This window comes from Podarcis erhardii, assembly GCF_964252035.2.
Source record: "Podarcis erhardii genome assembly, chromosome: 5".
NCBI lineage: Eukaryota > Metazoa > Chordata > Lepidosauria > Squamata > Lacertidae > Podarcis > Podarcis erhardii.
Genome location: NC_138509.1, coordinates 76836028 through 76860991, shown reverse-complemented (window position 1 = coordinate 76860991; position 24964 = coordinate 76836028). Strand labels below are relative to the sequence as shown.

Sequence of the window (24964 nt, the reverse complement as noted above, 5' to 3'; positions counted from 1 at the left end):
CCAGTATAAGCAGCCAATATATTATTGGTTGTAACATCTCACAGCTACTACTATCTGCTACTACCATAATAGTACAGGCAGGTGCAGGAAGCACCCAAACAATAAGTATATTAAATAGAGGTTTTTAGTAGCAAAATTACAATGCAATGCTGAGTAGAATGGGAACTGCTTCCAGGGTGCAGTCTTAGCTGCTAAACAGCAAAAACTCAGGACAAGTGACAAAATTAGAAGTCAACTTGTCCCAGTACAGCCAGCACATTAATAAATGGTAAATCCCAATGTCTTAGTGCAATTGTAAAACTACCTACCCAAGTAAGCCTACAACACACTTGTAAAGGCATGCTCAGCTTTTACAAGATTTCCAGGAAGCTTGATAGTTGCAGAGCAGTCACTTTAAAACGCTTCCCCGCATATCCTTGCTGTCCAAATAGGGCATTATTGGCTACACAGAGGAAGGAAAAGCCCTCACAAATTGGTCCCAAGCCATTTATGACCTATCTCTAGCAGATAACAGGATGCGAAGGTAAACACTGCAGTATAATCCCATCATCTATTAGGCTTCACATCAATTTGGATGCACTCAACGCTAGCTAATGTTCCTTGAGATCATCCAGAGAAGCCTCACAAAGTATTACACAATTGTGGAACACACCCCAGCCTTGAGCACGGACACTCATACATATACAATGCCGGCTTAGGCCACTAGCACCAGAATCAGGCCATGTGGGTGAGATTTGGGGGGGGGGGGTAACACCTACCCAGCATGCTGGAAACAAATGACATTTACAGGATGAAGAAGAGGAGGAGGAGGAGGAGGAGGAAGAGACCCATATTGAATTTCTAACCCACTTCATGATTCAGTACGACCAAAGCGCAGAACCGGGCAGCAAACGAGACTCGCACAGCTGAGTGCCGCGCAAGCAGCAGCTACCCCATATCTGCTCCCCCATTTAACAACGACTAAGAGGAGAGCGTGCAGGATATATACATCCCTGCGCCTCCAGCTCAACCCCAACAGAGGCTCTGAAAAACCTAAGTCGTGTCATCACAAGCACCGGCTACATCACAAAACCCAGCTGACAAAACTACAAGCCGCCACCGCGAGCCCAGTTCCACCCCAGGTTAAGAACCAAGGCAGATGCAGCACACCTTTTACATACCTGGCACGGGGCCGCGTTAAACAAGGGGAGCGATTTTAAGGCCGGCGCATCAGACGCACTTTTGCGCAGACGAGCGTCTCGAAACCCGACGCTGCGTTGCGCGAGTTTCGACCCAAAGAGCAAAAAAAAAAAAGAAGAGGAGGGAAACGAGAAGTTGAAAGTAAGGCCTTAAAAAGTGAAGTGCAACTTGCCAACTTGGCTCCTCCCGATTCCTGGGTTGTCAACACGCGCCCGCCCTTCGCCCCATTCAGACGTGCGCGTATGACGCGTTTCTTTTTCCCCCCTCGCGAAAGCGGGCTCTCGGTGGATCAGGTAGGTGAGGGGGGGAAGAGGCGGCAAAGGCCCGCGAAGGGCGAGAGGGTCCGTTGGGCTCTCCGAACGACCCCGCGCAGCAGACGCCGGAGCCGGCAGAGCCCCGAGCCTCCGGCGCCCGCTTCCTCTCAGCCCGGCAGTGGCGGCGGCGACGCCCGCCTCTCGCTTACCCGGAATCCGGAGGCAGAAGCCGGCGAGGGGAGAGCGGGGTTTGCCCAGCGAGGGAAGAGCTTCAGGCGGAATCCATAGTCTAAAGACCCCTCTCTCTCGACCCCTCAGACGAAGCAGCGGCGGAAATCCCGCCCCGGGCGGAGAACGCGCCCACGCATAGGCGGAGAGGGAGAAGCGGGCGGCGGGGATTGGCCGCTCCCGGATGCCCGTCGCAGGGGGGCGGGCGGTGTTTTGCGCACGGATGCTCGCACGTGACGGCCGCCGGAGGGGGCGGGGCCCGAAGGGAGGAGGAGGAGGAGGGAGGATGCGGCGGCTGGTCCTGGCAGGAGGCGAAATGGGGTGGAGGGCGGGTGGCCTCAGGAGCATAGCTGTCAACTTTCCCCTTTTCTTGCGAGGAATCCTATTCGGAATAAGGGAATTTTCCTTTAAAAATGGGAAACGTTGACAGCTGTGCTCAGGAGCCTTTATTAAAGCAAAATGATGGCATAAAATAGACTTATGTCATTTGTTCTATATACGATATTATGTGCTGGAATGAAGCAGTTGCAAGCGATAGCAGAGCCTTTGAGCATGTGCAGAGTGGTTTTGGTTTGGTTTTGCCCTCATGAAGGCAACCATCAGGAAGCCACGCTGGTCCCTCGACAATGCATGGGATGGAAGCCCTTCTTGCAGGTGGGAAAAGATGGATTAAGATGCAAAGAAAGAAAGATAGACGCACCTTTAGTGACAAGGCAAAGAAGTGAGAGAGGCAATTGTTGAAGATGCTTGAAGTGCAGAATAAGGGATGGGAGTACTGGTAGAGTTTTGTGCAGGGGAGAAAAGCTAAGCGCTAATAATATAAAGGAAAACAAGCCAATGAGAGCTTCTGATAAGAGGAAACAGAACTCTGCAAGATGGAAGAAACACATATTGTGCAGGGTGGGAAGCAAAAGGAAAGAAGCTCCGTGTGGTTTGAGAGTAGGAAAGAGAGAAAAGATGCTGCAAAATTAAGACTTCTGTTGTACATCTATTATACATCTACATCCACCCCAGTTGGATGTAGATTCGACTGAATAACATTTGATGTCTACTCTGAAGTTATGCAAGAATAGTCTATGATTCTCATGCTAGCACTTTTCCATATGAAGCCCTTAGAAATGATGTACGGAATGTAGCGCGGGGGGGGGGAATAAATGACTTTTTCTTCTTTTCTTTCCATGCCTACCAGTCATACAAGAGGCTTTTAGGCAAGCCGTTACGAAACTTCCTTAGGTTCCCTCTCACCCCTTGACAGGAGTGGTTTCTGGGGATCCAAGGTACATACTTTGGTGACCAGAGAACATATAGCTTACCTTGGCTTTCCCCAAGCCCAAAATGGCTCCCAAATAGTCTAGGCACACAAAGGGTTAAAATAACCCTTTGAGGCTGATACAGATACACCCAAGACCAATTTTATGAAGCTTATTAAGAATTAAAGACAGTAAAAAGACAAATGGAAGCGACAAAATGTTGCTTCAGGAAAATAATAAAGAAAATGTTTTTAGTCTATTTTGCCTGTAGTAGCTACTTGCAAACCAACCTGGTCTCCTCACATGTAACATAGCAATGTAGATGCTCAAGTTGTTGCAATGTAGATGCTCAAGGGGTTGTTCAGCATTTCACTTGCAGAAAAACACCTCTGGATACAAGCCACTATATCTGCATAATGTGAGGCCTTTTCAACGCAGCTGTTTCTATGAAATCAGTTCACTCTTCAGGAAGGGGAAGACCTGCTTTGCCCCATCTATTGCTTGAATCAAGGAAGGGAGCTTCCTTCCTCTTTCACTGCCAGATATAACTCTGCTCCAGTTACCAGTTGCCGTGTGACTGCAGAACAGTTGAAGTACATTCTGAGTAAAAGATCACATGCCATTGTTATTACCATATCACTCCTTAGTCCTCTGACTTTCCCGTGGTGTGAACTGATTTCATAGAAAAGTAACAGCTCAGTTGAAAAGGGCCTTACATTATGCAGATAGGGTGGCTGGTATCCAGAGGTATTCTTCTGCAAGTAAAGCGTGTTTCCATCTCCAAAAGTTGGAGCCTCCAAATTTACACTAAGCCCCTTGAGCCATAGCACCCACTAAAAAGTTGATCTTGCAGGAGGGGGAGATCCTCTGATACATTATGCAAAGTGGTGCGGAGGCAGCAGTAGACAGGTGGATTGGTGAAAATAGGGAAGCCAGCCTTGTGTGAGCAGATGTGTTTTCTGTTTTTGCCAAAGTATTTTCCCCTCCATTCAAGACATTGTGCTTGGTATGACAGAAATTTATAATTCTGTTGGATATATCGGTGCTGCCCATCAACATCTTTAAGTGATCGTTCAGTTTTGGTAAAGAAAGTAGTAGTATGCATAGAAGTTCTCACTTGGTATTACAGTCGTCCGATGATAAAGCAAACCTGTGCAAACCAGCCTGATGACATTTTAAATGCCATTGGTGATTCAGGGTGTGACTGTGTGGTTAGGGCCCGATTCTTGCACCACCAGGAATCGCAGAAAGAGATTAACAGGTGACAGATGTAGGCTGTTATTGATCCTGACAGTGATAACAAAGTTGTGTGAAGGTTATCTGACTACTCCTTGATTGTTACATAGATTTTCGGCATAAATAGAGGTGTGTCAGTACAGCATTTAAGTTTTCTGATTCTGTTCTTGGAGGCAAAACCTACACTGGGCAGAACTTTAATAGCAAAAGAGTACTATGCTTGAATGTAGAAGATCTGAATTCAGTCCTAGAAAAGGAGAAACGCCATGGCATATAGTATATATATATATGGAAAGGCAATATTCTCAGTGGCCCATCTGTTAAAAAAACATAAAAACAAACAAATAGGGCCTCGTAACAAAATAATGTGTCGTATCTGTGGTGTGTGTGTGTATGTGTCCGTGTCCAGATGGCATTTTATTCCATCTTCACAATGTTTCCTTACCTGTTCATATTCACATTTCACATGATTTTTCAGACAAATAAAAGCCACCTCTGGGAATCTACTGGCATCTAGTGAATGTGCATTGCTCATTTCTGTGCTAACTGTTACTAGACAAAAATCCAATGGCAACCCCATTGGCTCAGAAAAATGCTGGAATGTTGCATTGATTAAATTTGGGTCAGAATATTGGCATACAGTTTTTCCTGCCATTTAAAATTTAGCAGAACATGGAGTCATCAAAAAGCCACCATTCCATAACACAACAACTTACTGCAATACAAAAGGAACATTAGACATCAGGTGGAGGAAGCCTGCTCTCGAAGTACCAGCTAGCTTACTATTTTAGGAATTGTTAGCCAGAAAAAATATTTTCAGTTTAAGATCCAGAACACAGGATTTGCTGTGTTGCCCTGTTGCAGCAAAACCAACTAAGAGTCTGGTGTACAGACAAGTTGTCAAGCATTTCAATTGGCTCTGGTTATATTTTATACATTTAAAATTTAAACATATGCATGCCTCTTGAATTCCATTGTCATTTGGCCACCTGATGATGACAACAACACTGATTTATTACAGTTATCAGTCACTTTATTAAAAAAAAAAGTCTTAAAGTGACTTGACAGGATAACATGCAACAAATAAAAGCAATTTAAAACAAGAAAAAAATTAAAGCAATGAACAATACAAAATACATAAAATGCTGATCTAGTGAAATTAATAAGGACATGTCCTTTCTACCCCACGAAAAGATGGGTACCACCCAAGGAGCCTGAGTAAGCAAAAAGGTCTTAGAATGGCACCTGAGGACTGACAAGGATGGCACCAGGTGCTTCTCCCTGGAGAAGTCATTCCACAGACGGGGTGAAGGGCGCCACTAAAGAAAGCCCATTCTTATGTAGCTACCTCTGCATCTCCTCTGAATGGCCTTTTGAGGGCACATGGAGAAAACATTTCCCACCTCTAATCCTATAAGTGCATTTGCAAGCATCCAACTAGGGACAACATGTCACACACCTAGTCCATGGCTCTAGTCCATGAAAGCTTTTGCCACAAAAGATTTGTTAGTCTTTATGGTGCCATAAGGGATGCGGGTGGCACTGTGGGTTAAACCACAGAGCCTAGGGCTTGCCGATCAGAAGGTCAGCGGTTTGAATCCCCGCGATGGGGTGAGCTCCCGTTGCTCGGTCCCTGCTCCTGCCCACCTAGCAGTTCGAAAGCACATCAACGTGCAAGTAGATAAATAGGTACCACTCCAGCGGGAAGGTAAATGGCGTTTCCATTTGCTGCTCTGGTTCGCCAGAAGCGGCTTAGTCATGCTGGCCACATGACCTGGAAGCTGTACGCCGGCTCCCTTGGCCAATAAAGCGAGATGAGCGCCGCAACCCCAGAGTCGGCCACGACTGGACCTAATGGTCAGGGGTCCCTTTACCTTTATGGTCCCATAAGTGATGTATGGAAGTGAGAGCTGGACCATAAAGAAGGCTGATCGCCGAAGAATTGATACTTTTGAATTATGGTGCTGGAGGAGACTCTTGAGAGTCCTGTGGGCTGCAAGAAGGTCAAATCTATCCATTCTTACGGAAATCAGCCCTGAGTGCTCACTGGAAGGACAGATCCTGAAGCTGAGGCTCCAATACTTTGATCACCTCGTGAGAAGAAAAGACTCCCTGGAAAAGACCCTGATGTTGGGAAAGATTGAGGGCAGAAGGAGAAGGGGATGACAGAGGACGTGATGGTTGGACAGTGTTCTCGAAGCCACCAGCATGAGTTTGACCAAACTGCGGGAGGCAGTGGAAGACAGAAGTGCCTGGCATGCTCTGGTCCATGGGGTCACAAAGAGTTGGAGACGACTAAACAAACAAACCTGGTGACATTAAGACATGCCTTTCCCAAGCTTGAAAGCGTATGAAATAACACAGGGATATTAAATAGTTCTTTGCCCAGTTCTCATGCACTTGCTTTTCAGATACCTATAGTTTCAAGCGATTAAGCTGTCTGATCCTTGTTGGGGGGGGGGGGAGAGTACAGTTGGCTTCTGATCCAAACTGGTGGAGCTGGCTTATAAAGTTGTTATGGTAACATGAGTGCTGAGATTAGATTTGTTTACAGAAAGTGCAAAGCTTACCATAAGCAATAAAATAAACACCAGACTCACTTATGTTCTGGCGCTCTGTGGTTTGAGAAGTGCCTGTTGAGCAAATACGACGGGTGTGATTAGCTTGGAACATGCATGCACATGCCTTGATCAATACGTGGTTTGCTGGTTTAATTAAGTTTATGGGTTGGAAAAGGGAACATTTTTTTTGCTTTTCAGTGCAGCCTGGGAAACAAATTCCGCTCATTGTTTCCTGCAGGGTCTACACTGCCTGCTTGAGCCTGGGTTTTCCAGGCTGCCTTTTGGCTTTTGGGAGGCGGGGGCAGGGTGGGATGTGCACATTTTGCTTGGATGTTTACAGCCTGCTTTAAATAGTTTTTCTTTTGCCTCCAGCGTGGAGATAAGATTTGCATCTGACATGGAATTTGATGGAGTAGAAAGACGTTGGAGGCGTTTCTAAAAAGCTTTCCCCCCCCCCCCCAAAATGAGGATTTTCATCGCTTTTGAAGGACTTTGGGAATCCTTTGACATTTCATCAGAGAACACAGTGAAAGATCTAAAACTGATGATAAAGGTAAGGGCTTGGCCAAGTTGCTTCGTTCTCTATTATTTTGATTTTAAGTGCTTGTGAGAATCTGAATCAGATAATATTCATTGCCAAAATGAAACTTCTAAGGAACGTCTTCCTACGCGCTGGGTTCTTTAAAAAAAGGAGAGTTCAAATTTAATGGAATTGTCTTCGTTGTATTTCATTTCAAGAGTCTGGTTTAAATTTATATTATCTGTTTTTATATTAGAGTATAATATTTTACATTTTAATCCATCTGATTAGGGCTGCATATACACCATACATTTAAAGCACATGACTTTAAAACCTTGGGAACTGTAGTTTTTAAGGGTGCTGGGAATTTATCCCTGAGGGGTTAACTACAGTTCCCATAATTCTTTTTGGAAGAAGTTATGTGCTATAGATGTGCATTAAATATATGGTGTGAATATGACCTCAGCTTCACTAGGTGGTTTTGAATCTGCATATATTTTCATGAGGGATGGTTAGAATAGTCTCTCTGAGGGATGAAAGCTGAGTAGACAAATAACTAAGGGCTCTGCTGTCTTGTAAGGTTCAGCTAAACCCTTCCAGTTGCAGTATGCAAAAGAGAAAGTTTAAATTTGTGTACAAGGATTTATGTATTTTGGCACAACCACCAAACACATTTGAGGGGGGCTTCAAATTCACTCCAGGGCACTGTAAGTCGATATGAAACAACACAAAATAAAAATACAGTTCAATATGTTTTAATTTATCAGAGTTTTAAATCCATTTTTACTATTAAGTATGTCCCATTGAATTATAAGGTGCTTATCCTCAAGTAAGTGTGCATAGGATTGCAACCCAAACACATTTACGGTCCAATAGTATGACTGTTTACTTGCAAGTATATCCCAGTGAATTCAAAAGGACTCTTGTTCTCCATCAGGGAAATAAAACTGAGATAGATAGATATATTTTAAAGCCTATTATAACCTCAAGCCATGAAGAACAGCATGAGAGAACCTGGTCCTGGTCCTGGTAAACAGAGCACAGGATCTGGCACTGAGTTGGGATAAGCAGCTTGTGGCCTCCCAGAAGTTATCGGGCTACAACTACCATCTTCACTGACTGTTGACCATGCTAGCTGGGGCTGATGGGAGTTGGAGTCCACTGGCGTCGGGAAGGTTGCCGGCTGTCCACCCTACACTAAGTGTCTCCCTACTGCAATGGGACCCCTTACACCAGTGTTTCTCAAACTTAGATCTCCTGCTGGTTTTGGACTACAACTCCCATCATCCCTAGCCAGCAGGACCAGTGGTCAGGGATGATGGGAATTGTAGTTCAATAAACAGCTGGGGACCCAAGTCTGGAAAACACTGCCTTACAGTCTCTAATACTGGGCTCAAGCCCTGCCTCCTGTACTGAAGCAACAAGTCGTCGCCAAATGCTATGTGGGTTAGTCCACATAGCTGTGGAGGAGGCAAGGATGGTGAGGGGGTGGGATCCACATAAATAATTATTTCCCATTTTAATAGGAAGCTGGCATTATACTGAACCACACCAGTGGTCCATTTAGCTCAGCATCATCTACACCAAGGTGGAGAAACTCGGGTCCAGCGACCAACTGTGTTCCTCCAGACCTTTCTGTCTGGCCCTCAGGACTGTGACAACCCCTTGTTTGCGTGGATGGAGGATATGCATGTGGATGAATGCAGAGAGACTTTTGCAGGGTTAGGATGCAAGTCTGCTGTAGAAAGGTCCAAGGCACATCCATGGCTCCACCCACTTCTGCCTCTCGCCCTGCCCACTGCTGCAATGCGGCCCCTGGAAAGTTGCCTGCCAGGGAAGGTGGCCCTCAGGCTGAAACTGCTCCCCACCCCTTGTCTACACTGATTGTCAGTGAGCCTCTGATTTTTTAGACAGAGATGCCAGGAACTGAGCCTGGGAAAGGTACCGTATTTTTCGCTCTATAGGACGCACTTTTCCCCCTCCAAAAATTAAGGGGAAATATGTGTGCGTCCTATGGAGCTCCTTGGCTTCAGCGATAGCAAAACGAAGCCTCCGAAGCGCAGAGGGAGCACTCACTCCGCACTCTGGAGGCTTTGTGTTGCTTTCGCTGAAGCCTGGCTTCAGCAGAGAGGTAGAGCTGCACAGCGCCCCTTCAGCCAAGCGGGAGGAGAAATGGAAGGGGCTCCGTTTCTCCTGCCGCTTTGCTGAAGGGACACTGAGCAGAGAGGGGGAGAATTTTTTTTCCTTGTTCTCCCTCTCTAAATACGGTACTTTGCACTTAGCAATAGGCCTTCCCTGTAGCTCCCTCAGTGGTGGGTATTGACTTGAATGCTAACAGGTTATTTGCCCTGGATGTAAGTGTTTACGGCTATCTCTAAAATAATTATTTCCTCCCCCTTTAAGGATTATTTTCACGTTCCTCTCTCGGAAGATAAGCAAGGCAGGCGGTATTTGGAGCTAATTTATGCAGGAGCAGTGTTAAAGGACAGCTGGATACTTGCTGATGTAGGCATATCAGTTTCTTCGACCATCAAATGTGTTGTTAAGGTATAGTACGGTTTTAAAACAAAAAACCTAGGCTGCCTAATTAGCACGGAAAGTCTCCATGCATGCCGATTTCCTCACTTAATTATAGATCTTGGGCTAGGATCACTCAGCAGGAATCAAAAGCACCTGATCTTCCACTGAGATGCAGTCACCTTCAGATAATGATGGCAGGAAAGCGCTAATGCAAGGAGAGTTAAACTTTAGGCTGTGTACACAACAAGGTGTTTGTAGCACAAAAATATGCCTTTTCTATCTGGAATTGTACATGCTTATCCTCAGCGTTTTGCTTTCAATCTGGATTGATTCTAGACCCTGCCATCCACAAGCATGGGTGTGGTTTCTTGATATTCCTTTGAAAACCCTCCCCTTGATTGAGTTATTATCCACACCTTGTCCTCCCTGCACATGTTCTAGGTGAAAGAGGAAGGAGGTGGCGATTGTGACCTAGTTAGATGCCCACCCACTATGTCATTGGGCAGTTATGTATACACACCCTGTTGCCAGGGCTGTCGACACTTGTTTTCAAAAGAACACTGTGTGGGGTAATCTATTGTGACTTTTTGGAATGAAATCAGTTTCTCAATACTTGCTTTTCAGGGGCAGGAAAATACGCAACAGATATTGATTGTGTGTGGCCTACGTTGGGGTGAGGGGAATACTCAGTCTCCACTGATTCTAGAATAAAATGCCACATGTACACAGACTTTAGCCTCACACTGATTTTTAAGGAACTTTGATTGCACAACACACACACCATACACTTCAATTCCTGCAAAGAATCATGGGGACTGTAGTTTACTCTTTGCAGAGCTATCATTCCCAGCACTACAGTTCCCAGGATTCTTGGGGGGGGGGCAGTCCTGTGTTTTGGATGTATGGTATGAGCACAGCCTTTGAAAGATTTCAAGGCTCTCTTTTAAAATGCAAAACCTTGAATATTCCGTATTGCTTAGTATCCCGTATCTTATACATTCTGTAGTTCTTCAGAAAAATGGAAACGATAGATCTGTACAGAAAGTACATTAATATGGTAGCCAGCTCCTTGCCTGGATGTGAGTGCCTGTGATATCTGAAAGGATGTTCTGCCTCAAACACTGTTCCTCTTTGCCCCTACCTGCTGCATCCAGCAGTATGCTTGTTGTTGTTGTTTAGTCGTTTAGTCATGTCCGACTCTTTGTGACCCCATGGACCAGAGCACGCCAGGCACTCCTGTCTTCCACTGCCTCCCGCAATTTGGTCAAACTCATGCTGGTAGCTTCAACAACACTGTCCAACCATCTCATCCTCTGTCGTCCCCTTCTCCTTGTGCCCTCAATCTTTCCCAACATCAGGGTCTTTTAGCAGGATGCTAGTTTTGCCCTAAGGGAGGCAGAGGAGCAGGGTGTTGTTGTTGTTGCTAATACTACTATTATTATTTACCCACCCATCATCAGCAGGTCTCAGAGCTAGTTAAAACAATTTAAAAATTGAGAATTAAAAAGAGTTGAAGCATCTTACAGTCACAAGAGTAGGATGAGTCCCAGAAACATAAATCTCAGGTGCTAATGGGGTGGCTGGCTGCAGTACTAGCTCTAGGCTTGAGGACAGCCAGCCTCTTGGCAAAGTTGGAAGGGGCCCTTAGTGACACCAGGTGGACTTACCTGGTGGCAGCGGCGGCAGCAGCAGCAGCAGTGCACTGAATCAGTACCAGGTGACTTGTAATCCGCCATTTAGATTTCCCCCAATGCCCAGAGGCAATTTTGAAGCTGATATGCAAACAGAGAGAATTTCTGAATTCAGCTTGGCTGTGGTTTGAGAATCCTGAAACAATTTATCTCAGGTCGCTTTGTTTTCTCAGTTTGAGAGTTAGTTTGCCAGAATTTTTTATTGTTCCTGGCACAGCATTACTAAGATCACTGAAGATGAGAACAAAGCATAGAACATTGAGAGCCACAATTCTCTGCCCAGTTACCTAGGAATGCAATCCTCTGATCTCAGTTGGAGTAAACAGAATTGAACTGAAAAAGGACTGTGCTCATATTGGGGCATCTACAGAGATGGAGAAACATAGCCAGACATTGTTCTCTTGGCCTGGAAATCCTGTATTAGAAACCATTATTTCCATTCAACAGGACCTTTAATCGTGACAAGTGTTCTACAAGTCCTGTTTTGTTTTCTCTCTGAACACCTCTACTTTGTGAGGTAGGTCAGTGGTTATTCCTATTTCACAGATGGGAATGAAGGTTGCAAAAGAAGGACTTGCACTAAGTTGTAACTAGGCTGATCTGGAATTCAAATCCAGCTCTTTGTATATAGGACAGTGCTAGGTCTTCATATCTTCCTGTATCTCCCCACTGTAGAGATTGTAAATTAAATTGAATTGAATTTTATAACAAAACTGATTGTTGCTGTTGTGGGCTATAGCATCATCCACAAGACCACATTCTATGCATTGGGAATGGATGCCCGCATGTCTTATAGTCAGAATTCTACATGGGCTATAAGCAGAATTTTACAAAGGATATTACCACTGGAATATTGATCTCATTGTTGGGTTTCCTTTCCAGGAAGAAGATAAGCCAGTTTTCTATGTTTACAATGCTGTCACTCGTGAAAAAGTGCCCATCATGGGGAAGATTTATCTCCTGGGGTTAAAGGTTTCCCAGCTCAAAAGCCTGGTAACCCTGAAGTGCGGCTTTCCAAACAGCATTTATTGTCTCAGGACGCCAGAGGGCAGAGAGATGTACGACTGCAATACCTTGAGTGATTATCAGTTAGATATAGGTATTAAGGCTGTTTGTGGGTTTTTATCTACTCCCATGTGATAACATAGATCTCCAGACTTTTCTAGAAATATCTGAACTTAAAAAATAGGTATCATTTTGGACTGTTTCCTTGAATAAAAATATTTTTTGTGTATGTTGGACAACACCATATTTTGCAATATTATTGGGCCTTCCCACGAGTGTCTACTTAACATCTGCAAGTGATATAGAATATTTGGAAATGTTAAAACAAAGAAAGCTGATAAAAAGCTAGTTAAGTTTAACTTTTTATAGAACCATGCAGTCAGATAATTCAGCCTTTGTTCAGAGATATTGCTGCTGCAATTTGCACATTAAAAAAACAACAACACTTTGTAGCAAGCAATCTATATCTAAGTAGCCTATGAAACGACCAAGACAATTTGAAAGGAAGCATTGTTGATACACTGGTTTGCCTCATAGAAAAGCAAAATAAGTAGTCATAGAGTAAGGCTGCAAGCCTATGCTCACTTACCAAGCTGTGAAGCCCATTGAACTCTGTGGGGTGTAATTCTGAGCAAAGATATATGTATAGAATTGCAGTGTAAGGCTACAGTCCAGTGCATACCACTCAACTATCCAATTTTAAGCGGGGCATTCCAGAAGGCATCTGATCCCAATCCTGTATGTCCCAGTCCCATGCTCTGGCCATGCCAGAGTGCAGGACCAAAACATTGGTGTATTTTTTGCTTCCGTGCTGTGATGCAAGTCAATTGGCTCACACCCGAGCACGGGGTCAAAAAACGACAACCCAGAAGCAAAACCCACCTTTTCCCCTGCACGTCTCTGCTCTTCTCATTTCTTCTGACCTGACACTTCTGGAAGCCAGTTTCCGGAAGTACGTCTGCAGTGCTGGCAGAGGAGGAAGAGGTGGCAGGCCAAGGGAGGAGGGCAGGGAGTAGGAGCAGCCTGAGCGAAGGAGAGCAGAGATGGCTTGGGCAGGTAGCGCCAGGATTGGGTTGGTGAGCGAGCGAAGGAGTACAAAGGTGGGACAGGTGAGATGGTGGGGGAAGGGGTGTCCTGCTTTGCCCTCCAATAATTTTGGAATGTATGCCATTGTACGCTCAGCAGAGAAGCCATTAAACATACAGTGGTACCTCGGGTTAAGTACTTAATTCGTTCCGGAGGTTGTTCTTAACCTGAAACTGTTCTTAACCTGAAGCACCACTTTAGCTAATGGGGCCTCCTGCTGCTGCCACGCCACCGGAGCCCGATTTCTGTTCTTATCCTGAAGTGAAGTTCTTAACCTGAAGCACTATTTCTGGGTTAGCGGAGTGTGTAACCTGAAGCGTATGTAACCTGAAGCGTATGTAACCCGAGTAAGTAAGCGTATGTAAGGAAGTAAGCGTATGTACTTACTTCCACAGAAACCTGCACATAAACTGGCCGCAAGATGTACAAAGTGTCACAGAATTCTACTCAGTATTGATCCAGAGTAGATTCCATTGTATAGTTAGCAGAGTAACAACTTAAACATGTTGCAGTATTCCCCAAAAATAGACCAGAAGCAGAGCTTTATTGGTCACAAATCCAATACATTCAGGACTGGCACTGTTGATAAAAAATCCAGTTGCAGCAGACTTAACTTAAACTTACAAGAACTTATAATAAGTCTAAACCTTCACTCTAAGCATACTATGTACATAACACCACACCAGACGGAAGAGAGATAGAAACAGAAAGTGAAACCCAGGCTTCTTCTGGCCCTACTTTTATAGTCAGCATGACCATGACAGAAAGAGATAAGAGAGCCAGTTTAAGTCAGCTATGCTCAGCTTCTCTGAAGGAATAACCTAAACAAGAACCTTCTGCTTGTTTCTTTGACACAGAAAGAAACCTTCCAGAACCCTCTTGAACTAAGACTACAGGAAAGATCTTGTAGCACCCTGCTTGTGGTTAACGCTTAGCTGGAATGAAATATTCAACGCAGCAATAGAGAAATTAAAATAGTAATTTATTTGTCAGACAAATAAATGAGAGGCTCAGTGGTACATGGTTACCAAGCTCTGGCCTGGCCTCCTGCCATTCTGGCCAGCACTTATATTTCCTTAATCCAGCCCCCTTGCTCCTCCTTTGGCTGCCTCTGTCCAATCAGCCTAGTTGAAATTCCTATTGGCTGTTTGCTAGAACCAATCACAAGAGATACACCCATTTCCTCGCCCTTTTATGGAACACAAAGAGCTATATATTGTTACATCTATAAATGACAAATAAGTAGTAATATATCTTACATATGTCTCAACAAGGAATCTTAATTACCAGCTCACCTCTTGCCCTCCTTGCCCTATTGCCTTCTAAAACAGATGGTTAATCTTAAATTTTTATCTTCAACAGATGTCAAGGATCTTGAGTTCACATCAACATTGAAAGATCTCCTTCATTTGATGGTTTCTAAACAAAAAGGCCTGACAACTATATATCAGGAGTGCTCGATGGCGTCTCCTGTCTGGCAGGAGGCTGGGCTCATTTGCCCCTCTGGTCTCCTATTGCAATATGACTCTATGAAATAAGAATCTAGCATTTCTTAAATCCTTTGCATAATTACATTTAAGCCAATATATTTAAGCTAATATATTTCATACATTATCATAGGTAGCCTTTTAAAAGGAATAAGGCCTTTGTAAAGTAAAAAAAGAAACTCAGTAAAAAACAGCTTTAAAAGAAGCCTCTTCAGTTTACACCCCTCCTTTCACAGCCAGCTAGATGCTTCTCCATTGCTCTTGGCCTTTCAACCTTAGGAAGAAGATATGGCTCATTTTACTGGGAGGCAAATGGTATTATTTTCCCCATTCCTAATGGTGTTTATCTCTGCTTTTTTTATCTTCTGTAACATGTAGGATCAGTGTCCTCGCTCTCAGCCTGTAATTTCCTTTTTTTTTTTTTACGACTTTGAGAATTGTTTTCTGCTATAAATCAGGGGGCCCCTTTCCTAGGAGGAAAAACATTGCCAAGGCCTTTTAGGCAGCTGGTCTTTTGCCTGGCATGAAACATTTGAAAATCTTTAAGCTTATTTTAAAATGCAAGCCCTGATTAAACATATAGAAGCTTTGATAAAAATGCAGGCTTATGATTAGATGCCTCATTCTCTGCACATCAGATCAATACTTTCTGTACAAAGAAATGCAAACTAACACAAAGAGTATACCATACTGGCCTGAATATTAGCCTCACTTTTTTTTTCCAAAAGCCGACTCTGAAAAGTTAAAGTGCGGCTTAAGTTTGCAATCTTACAAAAACTGGCTTTTACGATATTGCTGCTGAAACAGACATACGGTAAAACAGAATGGGTGTGAGTGCCTGCGGGAATTTAAGGGAGTGGTTTATATTTAGGTAATGTCTCTCCCCCCCCCCCTTGAATTTTAAAGGTGCGGCTTATCTTTGGATACAGCTTATATTCAGGCCAATACGGTATTAACGTTTCCCAACCTGATGCTCTCTCAATGTTTGGACTAAAGCTCCCATTGGCTATGCTGGCTGGGGCCGATGGGAGTTGTAGTTCAAAGCATCTGGAGGACTTGCAGGTCGGGGAAAGCAGAACTATATAGAATTCAAATAGGACACTTCGGTTGTGATGGCATCTAACAACAGTTCCCGCCAGCAAATTATCTTGTGAAAAGTCTATTGTAATATGTGAGATTTTAAAATTTTCACGAAAAAGCTAGAAGCAGAGCAAAGGACTGGAACTTTCTGTTGGCAGGCACAACTCTTCACCTGGATGTTTGGGATGGGTGGAAAGAATTCCTGACCGGATGTCTCTTAGGAAACAAGCCCAAGGTCCAGCGCTATCTTTCAAAGGAGGAACCAGTGCTCAGGTACAATCAATTTAAAATAATAGTTAACTTTATAAAGAGGTTTTCCATTTGAGACCGAGACGGTCAGTTTCAAAATGCCCCTCCCCTTAAAGAAAAAAAAATATTATTTGACCTAGGTTCTAATCTTGCTTTGACACCTTTATGAAAGGTGCTTCTCAGGCAAATTAGGTGCCTCCCTTCATGGATTGCAAACGGAGGGAGGGAGAGAAACAAAAACAAAATGTAAACCCCCAAACTACTTACCGTAGGACTCAGCTAGACTGGTAAAGAAAAAGCCTTTTATATGCGTTGTATATGCGATATAACATTGTGCCACCAGATGGAGATGTGCAGTCCCATTTTTCTCTACCCATTTTCCCTGTTTAAATTCACAACGCTTTAAACTGAAACGCTTCTTTGGTGTGTCTAGATCCAGCCTTAGATGGAGCTTGATCTGCACAGCCCTAGTGAGCAGTTGCTTTTACAGTCAGAAGCAATCTGCCCGGACGCTGAGGTCCAGTGCCAAGGGCCTTCTGGCAGTTCCCTCACTGAGAGACGCAAAGCGACAGGGAACCAGGCAGAGGGCCTTCTCGGTAGTGGCACCCGCCCTGTGGAATGCCCTCCCATCAGATTTCAAAGAGATAAATAACTACCTGACATTTAGAAGACATCTGAAGGCAGCCCTGTTCAGGGAAGTTTTGAATGTGTGACATTTTAATGTACTTTGAATCTTTGTTGAAAGCCGCCCAGAGTGGCTGGGGAAACCCAGCCAAATGGGCGGGGTACAAATAATAAATTATTATTATTATTATTATTATTATTATTATTATTATTAACTTTTATTCAGGGGTTTTCAGACTCATGACTTAAAAAAAAATTGTTACATTATCCTCTCTCTACTGCATTCCTAACTATGATTTTTGCAAAGGACTTGTTTTACTTTTCACTACTCATTCATGTTCTCTCTCTCTCTCAGATATCAAAAGAGGGTAGCTCTTTATATGGCAGCCTTTTTCGGGCACCTTCAGCTTTTGGCGTGGCTCCTGAAACAGGGTGTGAAACCCACTGAACCAGTTGGCATACATCCCTATCGAGAGTGGTGTCACGAAAGCAGCCAGCCGGATGTCACCAGTTGTCCAGTTCATGCAGCTGCTGAAGCAGGCCAGCTCATGGTTCTGAAAGCCTTTGTCAATTACAGTGTCTTATGCCTGGAATGCCAGAACTCTGCCGGACAAACTCCCTTGCAGCTATGTATCCAACACAGACACAAGAACTGTGTGCTGTATTTAGTCACCAAGATGTGGTCCGTGGTTTCTTACCCTAATTCCTCCCTTCCCATGAAAATCTACATCAGGTTAAAACTGTGGCTGCTTAAGGCTCAAAATAACATCTGTACGAAGAAGCGGCACAAGCAGACATCAGTCTTCAGGACTAGGGTTGGGGACATTGTCCTTGTGGATGGTTTCACAGAACCCAAAATGTCTTCCAAAAGTTTTTATTCGGCCACAGTCAAGGGCACAGGCCGCAGAGGCTATGAACTACCAAACATAAACTCTCAGTTCCAGCACGGGCAGGGTGACTGTTGCTTGACGATTTCAAAGGGGTACCTAGGGACAAATGTCAAATTGCCCCTGGTATCAGATGCATACAACAATGCTAATGCGGGCAGACTGGCACAGAAAAATAACGCCAGGCGGAAGATTCTGCACATTAGCAGTGAAGAAAATATGGACCAAAATATGTGTTTAGCAAGAGTTCCTCTACCCACTGTCTCTGTTGTCAAGCCCGTTTCTCGTTACTCCATCTCCAATGCAAAAATTCTGCTCAATTCTTCTGTCAAGTCATTTTCAGAACACAGTGGAAGATCACCAAGGGAGAATGCAATCTACTGCTTAGCCATAGCCAGGTATGTTTATCTTTGTTCTTACCAAGGGTGGGCAGTGCACCCAGAAACACCCCAGTCTAAAAGGCAGCAGCTAACCACACTATTGGTGTTGTATCCTTTTTAATTCTGCCCCCACCCCACCGTCAAGACTGAATAAAATATAAATAAATAAAAAGTGACATTTTAAAGTACATGGCTTCCCCCCAAAGAATCCTGAGAACTGTACTTTACCCCTTGCAGGGCTATAATTCTCAGCAGCTTTAATAAAATACAATCCCCAGGGTCCTTTGGGTGAAACATCATCTTTAAACTTAGGTGTGCTTTTGAGGACGTGGGTGGCGCTGTGGTTTAAACCACTGAGCCTTGGGCTTGCCGATCAAAAGGTTGGCGGTTCAAATCCCTGCGATGAGGTGAGCTCCCATTGCTCGGTCCCTGCTCCTGCCAACCTAGCAGTTTGAAAGCACATCAAAGTGCAAGTAGATAAATAGGTACTGCTCTGGCCGGCAGGTAAACAGCATTTCCGTGCGCTGCTGTGGTGTCGGTGTTCCGTTGCGCCAGAAGCAGCTTAGTCATGCTGGCCACATGACCCAGAAAAACTGCGGAGTGGACAAATGCTGACTCCCTCAGCCTGTAAAGGGAGATGAACGCCACAACCCCAGAGTCATTCGCGACTGGACTTAACTGTCAGGGGTCCCTATACCTTTACCTTTTAGGTGTGCTTTAAAGGCATATGTTTTATGCATTTTCCTGATCTGCCACAATATATTTTATCCCATCGATTCACCCAAGTCTATGTATCTTTCCAGTAACAAACTGCACTGATGTTCTTTACAGTTTTATTTAACATTTACCTCCTGTATTTCTATGGTGAGCACAGCAGTCAACTTAAGAAATTTCCTGGAAATAAGTTCCATCTAGCCATTAATCATAGTAGGATATCACTCATTGGAAACAATGGGACATACTTCTTGATAGGTAAGTGTAAGATTAGGTCCTAAATCATAAAACAAAAGCACTAGAAAAAGCGAGATACTATCAACCATACAGTTGTGAAGTATCATAAAAACAGCACAGCATCCAACAGAGAAAACATGCCAGCCTGGACTGTGAATTGAAAACACCTGTCAACATAAAATGTGCTTGATCTTAAGAATCTTCTGAAAAGAGGGGGCCAGATACACCTGATTTGGCAGGGTGTTCTACAACTAAGGCAGCACAACTGAAAAGGCTGGGCTGTCAGGATCTCTTCCAACTCAGATCCTGGGGAGAGCTGTTCAGAGAAAGAGGCCTGAGGTCTCACAGATAACTCTGTTCATCTGAACACCTGGAGGGACCTACAGTAGGTTAAAAGCAGCCTGAGCAGCCCCACTTCTACACCCCTGGCCTTATTTTTTGGAGTATGTACCCTGCGCTGAAATCAGTTGATATAACGCAGGACTGAAGTTTTTTTAAAACAACAACAACAACAACAATTAAATACAGTGGTACCTTGATTCTCAAACTTAATCCGTTTTGGAAGTCCATTCCAAATCCAAAGCATTCCAAAACCAAGGCGCGCTTTCCCATAGAGAGGAATGCAAAACTGATTAATCCATTCCAGACTTTTAAAAACAACCCCCTAAAACAGCAATTTAACATGAATTTTACTATCTAACAAGACCATTGATCCATAAAATGAAAGCAATAATCAATGTACTGTACTATAAAATATTGTAGATGATAATTTTTTTTAAAAAAAAAAATCTTACCTGCACTGATGATAGCCATTCTTTGGATGGGGGGGGGGGCTTTATCCATTTCCACAGTCACACAATCAATCAATCAATCAATCAATCAGTAGCTGAACTGGGTTCCACACAGTCACAAAAACAAATTAATTGAAAAAGCCTCAAAAACAAAAACGCAAAATAAATATAAAAACAAAAGTGCCAACCTTAATCCGTCTCGGAAGTCCGTTTGACTTCCAAAATGTTCAAAACCCAAGGTGCATCTTCTGATTTGTGCAGGTGCCCCAGAAACAGTAGCCGACAACCACATTGGATGTTCAGCTTCTGAAAAACATTTGAAAACCAGAACACTTACTTCCAGGTTTTCGGCGTTTGAGAATCAAGGTACCACTGTAAATGAAGTCTACAGCTTATTTAACAAATGCATGACAGCTGGATCTGAGTCAGGGTCTGGGTAGGCTACTTTATTCTGAGAAAAAACACAGAATACATAATCTCCCACTCTTAAAGATTTTATTTTTAATTGCATATGCAAGAGAGAGGTGCAGATGCAGTAACTGAATCTTCTTTATTAGCTGTACAGTGGTGCCCCGCAAGACGAATGCCTCGCAAGACAGAAAACCCGCTAGACGAAAGGGTTTTCCGTTTTGGAGGCGCTTCGCAAAACGAATTTCCCTATGGGCTTGCTTCGCAAGACGAAAATGTCTTGCGAGTTCCTGCGGGTTTTTTTCCGCCCCCCCCCTTTTTCTAAGCCGCTAAGCCGCTTATCAGCTGATCCGCTAAGCCGCTAATAGCGCTAAGCCGCTAAGCCGTCAATGGGCTTGCTTCGCAAGACGAAAAAACCGCTAGACAAAGAGAATCGCAGAACGGATTCTTTTCGTCTTGCGAGGCACCACTGTAATATTTATTTGGGGGAGACTCCTATAAAAAGGTGTCTTGGATAGACTTGAGAGTGAGACTCTCGCTGATGAATGCATACTGCCACCATGTGGTGGTAGTGATTTAAGCAATAGTAACCCTGGTGTTTCCATCTGAAGAAAAATACCTTTTTGCAGCTACAAGCTAAAGGATGGTAGGAAACAGCAGGAAACTGCTGAGTAAGCTGACAGCTGCTAAACTCTCCAGGGAAATAAAACAAGCAAAGAACTGGGTAATAAGCGTAGACAACATATAAAATGGAAGAGACTGATCTGCATCAAATGATGACCCAAACCATGGTTTTAGGTTAGGCTGATTGGGAAACAACTATCATCTACCTTGGCTTCTACATAACATCTGAAGTCTGGGAACGGTGGCTTGTTCTAACCAAAGGGAGTTAAAACCAAGCAAGAATCATACTGTGATTTCAGTTCCTGGATTGTTTACTTACTGAGGACATATCTACCTACATTTCCATGATGGACCTTTTAAGAGCCATACTGTTCACCAGTGGATTTTCCAGACCAACACAGGGATCTTTATTAGCAAGGGGAAGGAGGGCCAGAGGCAGATGCTTTGTGACATTCCTAGGCAGCCAGTGGTTAAGAGCAATAGCAGAGCCCTGATGGGTCAGAGCAAATGTCAATCTATTCCAGCATACAACCATATACCCATGAGACGTCTACAAGCATGACATGAGTGTAATTGCCCTCTTCTGGTTATGGTCACCAATAATTGTTATGCAGAGGTATATTGCTTCTGGAGGCAATACAGTCATATCTCGGGTTGAATATGCTTCAAGTTGAGCGTTTTCAGGTTACGCTCTGCAGCGACCCGGAAGTAAGGGAACGCGTTACTTCCGGGTTTTGCCGCTCGCGCATGTGCAGACGCTCAAAATGACATCATGCGCGGAAGCGGCAAATCGCAACCCGTGCACGCGCAGACGTGGGTTGCGTTCACTTCTAGTTGCGAACTGGGCTTCAGAACGGATCCGGTTTGCATCCAGAGGTACCGCTGTATAGCTATTAAGACTTGTAGTCATTTGATGTCCTCCATGAAGATATATGTTTTGCCCTAGTTTAAATGATTAGAGATTTCTGCAGCATAATCTGTGCCCATCTTAGGCGAAAGGTAAAAACTGTTATCACTGCTGTGGTCTGTGGTCTCTCTTTGATGATGCATGAAGCTGAAACAGCCTAATGTTTGCCATGGAAGTTTACTGAAATAATCTCCACTTGATAATCGGTCCCTATCTGACCACCGTATTTAGAGTTGTATAGATTAGGAGAGGGGATCCTGTGGCCCTCCAGATGTTGTTTGCCTGCAGCTTCCACATTCCTGATCATTGGTCATGCTGGCTGAGGCTGATGGGAGTTGAGAGTTGAGCATCTCATAACACATCATGTAGCAAAACTGTTCCCGGACTGCGCCACCTCAAGTTGCAAGTGGGGAATTAATAAGTCTGAATGTTTTCCCCGTTGGAAATGGGGTGGAATCCTGCACACAGGAAACCAACAGATCGTGGAGGTTGCTCCTAGACACTTTCTGTGTTCGGTAAATTATGAGGCAATGTAGGATCCAGTTCCCGTCAGCCCCAAGCAGTACGGTCTACGATCAGGGATGATGGGAGCTGTAGTCCCAACAACATCAGGATGGCTGCAGACTAGCCACCTCAGCATTAAGCCTTTGGTTTAATCACTCTGTGTTTGTCTCTTGCAGAAACAAACCCTAAATACATCTGAATGTAAATATTCACATTTATCCCTTTATCACCTTGCCTCTTTTTTCCGCTTTCCCCCCTGGTATCTCTCCCTCTGGATAAATTCCAATTGCAGTCCCTTTGGGGCAAGGAATTATAATTTTGCTTAAATTAATCTGCAAAGCTCTACGTACATCTACAGTACTACATAAATAAAAATAGTACGAGATGGAAATGCATCAACCAACTATAGCATTACTACATATTTACCGTATTTTTTGCACCATAACACTCACTTTTTTCCTCCTAAAAAGTAAGGGGAAATGTCTGTGCGTGTTATGGAGGAAATGCCTACGGGTAGCATGCCTACGGATTTCCCTCCTCTAAAAGCTACGTGCGTGTTATGGTCGGGTGCGTGTTATAGAGCGAAAAATACGGTATGTTTCCTTGATTTAAAACAGGGTGTTTGGGTTTGTTTGTTTGTTTGTTTGTTTTTATATATATTTAAAACTAGGTGTGATATGTACTTATTCTCTGCTTTTTCTTTGACAGTGAAAAGTAACATACATCATATCTAAATCTTCTATTGCAGTGCATTTAAAGAGAAACCTTGACTCGAACAACTTGGCATTGCAAGAACCCTGGCTAAAAAAAGCATATACAAACCTGTGTGCTTACCAGCCTCCATTTGAAAGAAGCATTTGCTGGAGATGATCCATCTTGAAAAGTTGTGTTCAGAGATCCTGACACATTTGCTGATAATTTTAAGCTATATTTCCCACCCCACCTATTACATATAAAGAGGATTACATCATGGAATATTAATAAGACAGATATATTGAAAATGTAATATATAATTTGTGACTGTATATTTTTGGCTCTTAGTATCAGGCACTGTAAATTGACAGGCCTTGTAAGTAGTCAGCATGCTACTTTACATAAATTTCATCTGAGGGGAGTAGATTGAGAGGGAATCATTTTTGAAGGCTAGTAAATTGGAACTGACAGCTGAACTTTCTCCCCCTGAGGACTGAAGTCTGGTTTTTTAAAAAACTAATTGCAGGGTTTTTTTAATGCATCAAATAAACCTATACAAAGTTGACGAAGACTTGCTTATATAAAAAACAAAATTAGTTAAAAACTGAAGAGTGAAGCCTCAAGAGAGATTGCGTGTGATTTTCACCTTGGAGCCTTTGGATAATGAGGACTATTTTCAGACTATCCAGTGTACTCAATGTGTACAACAGGTGCTGTCTTTGGAGAATTGGATTGAGGGTTAAATTTGTAGATTAAAATTGAAACCTTCTGTCTCATGTGTGGGAGAAATACAAAAAGTATACGGGCTGTGAAACCTTTCTAGCAGAGTAAAAGCACTTGCACATTTTGCAGCTTACTGAATCTTAGAAATTAAGCAGTTGTGCCTTTTTATCTCCTTTTTTGTTGTCTCTGGCCTTCCCCTCTTAACCACTGTTGTAGAGAATGAACCACACATGTATAGTAAGATAAACAAAAAAGGTCACATTTGGCTACAGAAGGAGCCCAAGCTTGGTGGAAGAATTCAGGTCCCACATGCAGGAGTCCTAGGTTTGAATCCAGGGTACAACCCCAAAGAAAATATTTCTTGGGGGTTGTGGGTGTCTCCACACTTAGCCACAGCTGAGCCAATCAGCAGAAATATGGTCCCTGTATGGAGCTCACCTAGGGGCAGCTGTGGGCAAGATTCTTACACTGCAGGGAGTTGGATTAGATGATCCTTGGGGTCCCAACTCTACAATTCTGATTCCATGGGCCAAGCTGCCATTTTGGCCTACTTGTTCCCTTGGCAACCCATGCGACCCAAAGCCCTCCCAATCAGGGAACTTACGATCCCACTTTCAATATCATTTGTACCTGCAAAAGTTTCAGGGCTGGCATGTGCTGCTTCATTTTCCAGCTGGTGCATATCCCACAACTTGCAACAAAAGAGCTGCAACTTCCTATGTCACAAATGTCCAGGGCAGGTTGTTTGCCCCACATTCGTTGCTCTTCAGAAGGCAGCAGTGCAGCAACACTGCAGATGTATCACAGAACAACTTATAAAGGGGAATGATGTGTGGTCCATTTTTCTGCTGCTCCAGAGAAGCGGACACGGAGCAATGGTTCCAAACTACAAGAAAGAAGATTCCACCTAAACATTAGGAAGAACTTCCTGACAGTAAGAGCTGTTCGACAGTGGAATTTGCTGCCAATGAGTGTGGTGGAGTCTCCTTCTTTGGAGGTCTTTAAGCAGAGGCTTGACAACCATATGTCAGGAGTGCTCTGATGGTGTTTCCTGCTTGGCAGGGGGTTGGACTCGATGGCCCTTGTGGTCTCTTCCAACTCTATGATTCTATAAATCCACCTCTTA

General features: G+C 43.8%; 2 protein-coding genes across 6 annotated transcripts in view; one reads left to right on the top strand and one right to left on the bottom strand.

The window, feature by feature from the left end:
- RNF13 (ring finger protein 13) overlaps window positions 1-1800 on the bottom strand; it is a 57027-nt gene extending 55227 nt beyond the window's left edge. The window contains exon 1 of one of the 4 annotated variants that reach the window (XM_081862686.1): window positions 1643-1800. The gene's annotated coding sequence lies outside the window, so the exon portion shown is untranslated. Of the gene's footprint in view, window positions 1-308; window positions 443-1160; window positions 1256-1642 lie in introns of those variants that run through there. The other 3 variants (XM_081862688.1, XM_081862687.1, XM_081862685.1) reach the window with 3 other exon arrangements.
- On the top strand, window positions 1188-23951 carry ANKUB1 (ankyrin repeat and ubiquitin domain containing 1). 2 transcript variants are annotated; one of them, XM_081862541.1, is made up of 7 exons: window positions 1188-1320; window positions 7081-7261; window positions 9632-9775; window positions 12322-12538; window positions 16256-16370; window positions 17326-18255; window positions 23171-23951. In XM_081862541.1, exons 2-7 carry the CDS (start codon window positions 7172-7174, stop codon window positions 23190-23192), a joined length of 1518 nt encoding a protein of 505 aa, XP_081718667.1. In that variant the 5' UTR covers window positions 1188-1320; window positions 7081-7171; the 3' UTR covers window positions 23193-23951. The 2 variants fall into 2 exon arrangements, with proteins under 2 accessions (XP_081718667.1, XP_081718666.1); XM_081862540.1 differs by lacking the exon at window positions 1188-1320 and adding an exon at window positions 2035-2315 and having other exon boundaries at window positions 7177-7261; window positions 16217-16370.
- The last annotated feature ends 1013 nt before the right edge of the window (window positions 23952-24964 follow it).

Excerpts from the sequence above, each read along its gene's own strand:
- ANKUB1 (XM_081862540.1), top strand. The coding sequence starts at position 2,248 with ATGAAGGCAACCATCAGGAAGCCACGCTGGTCCCTCGACAATGCATGG. Across the intron at positions 7,262-9,631 it reads ATCTAAAACTGATGATAAAG|GATTATTTTCACGTTCCTCT; the intron begins GTAAGGGCTTGG and ends TCCCCCTTTAAG. Across the intron at positions 18,256-23,170 it reads TACTGCTTAGCCATAGCCAG|TGCATTTAAAGAGAAACCTT; the intron begins GTATGTTTATCT and ends CTTCTATTGCAG.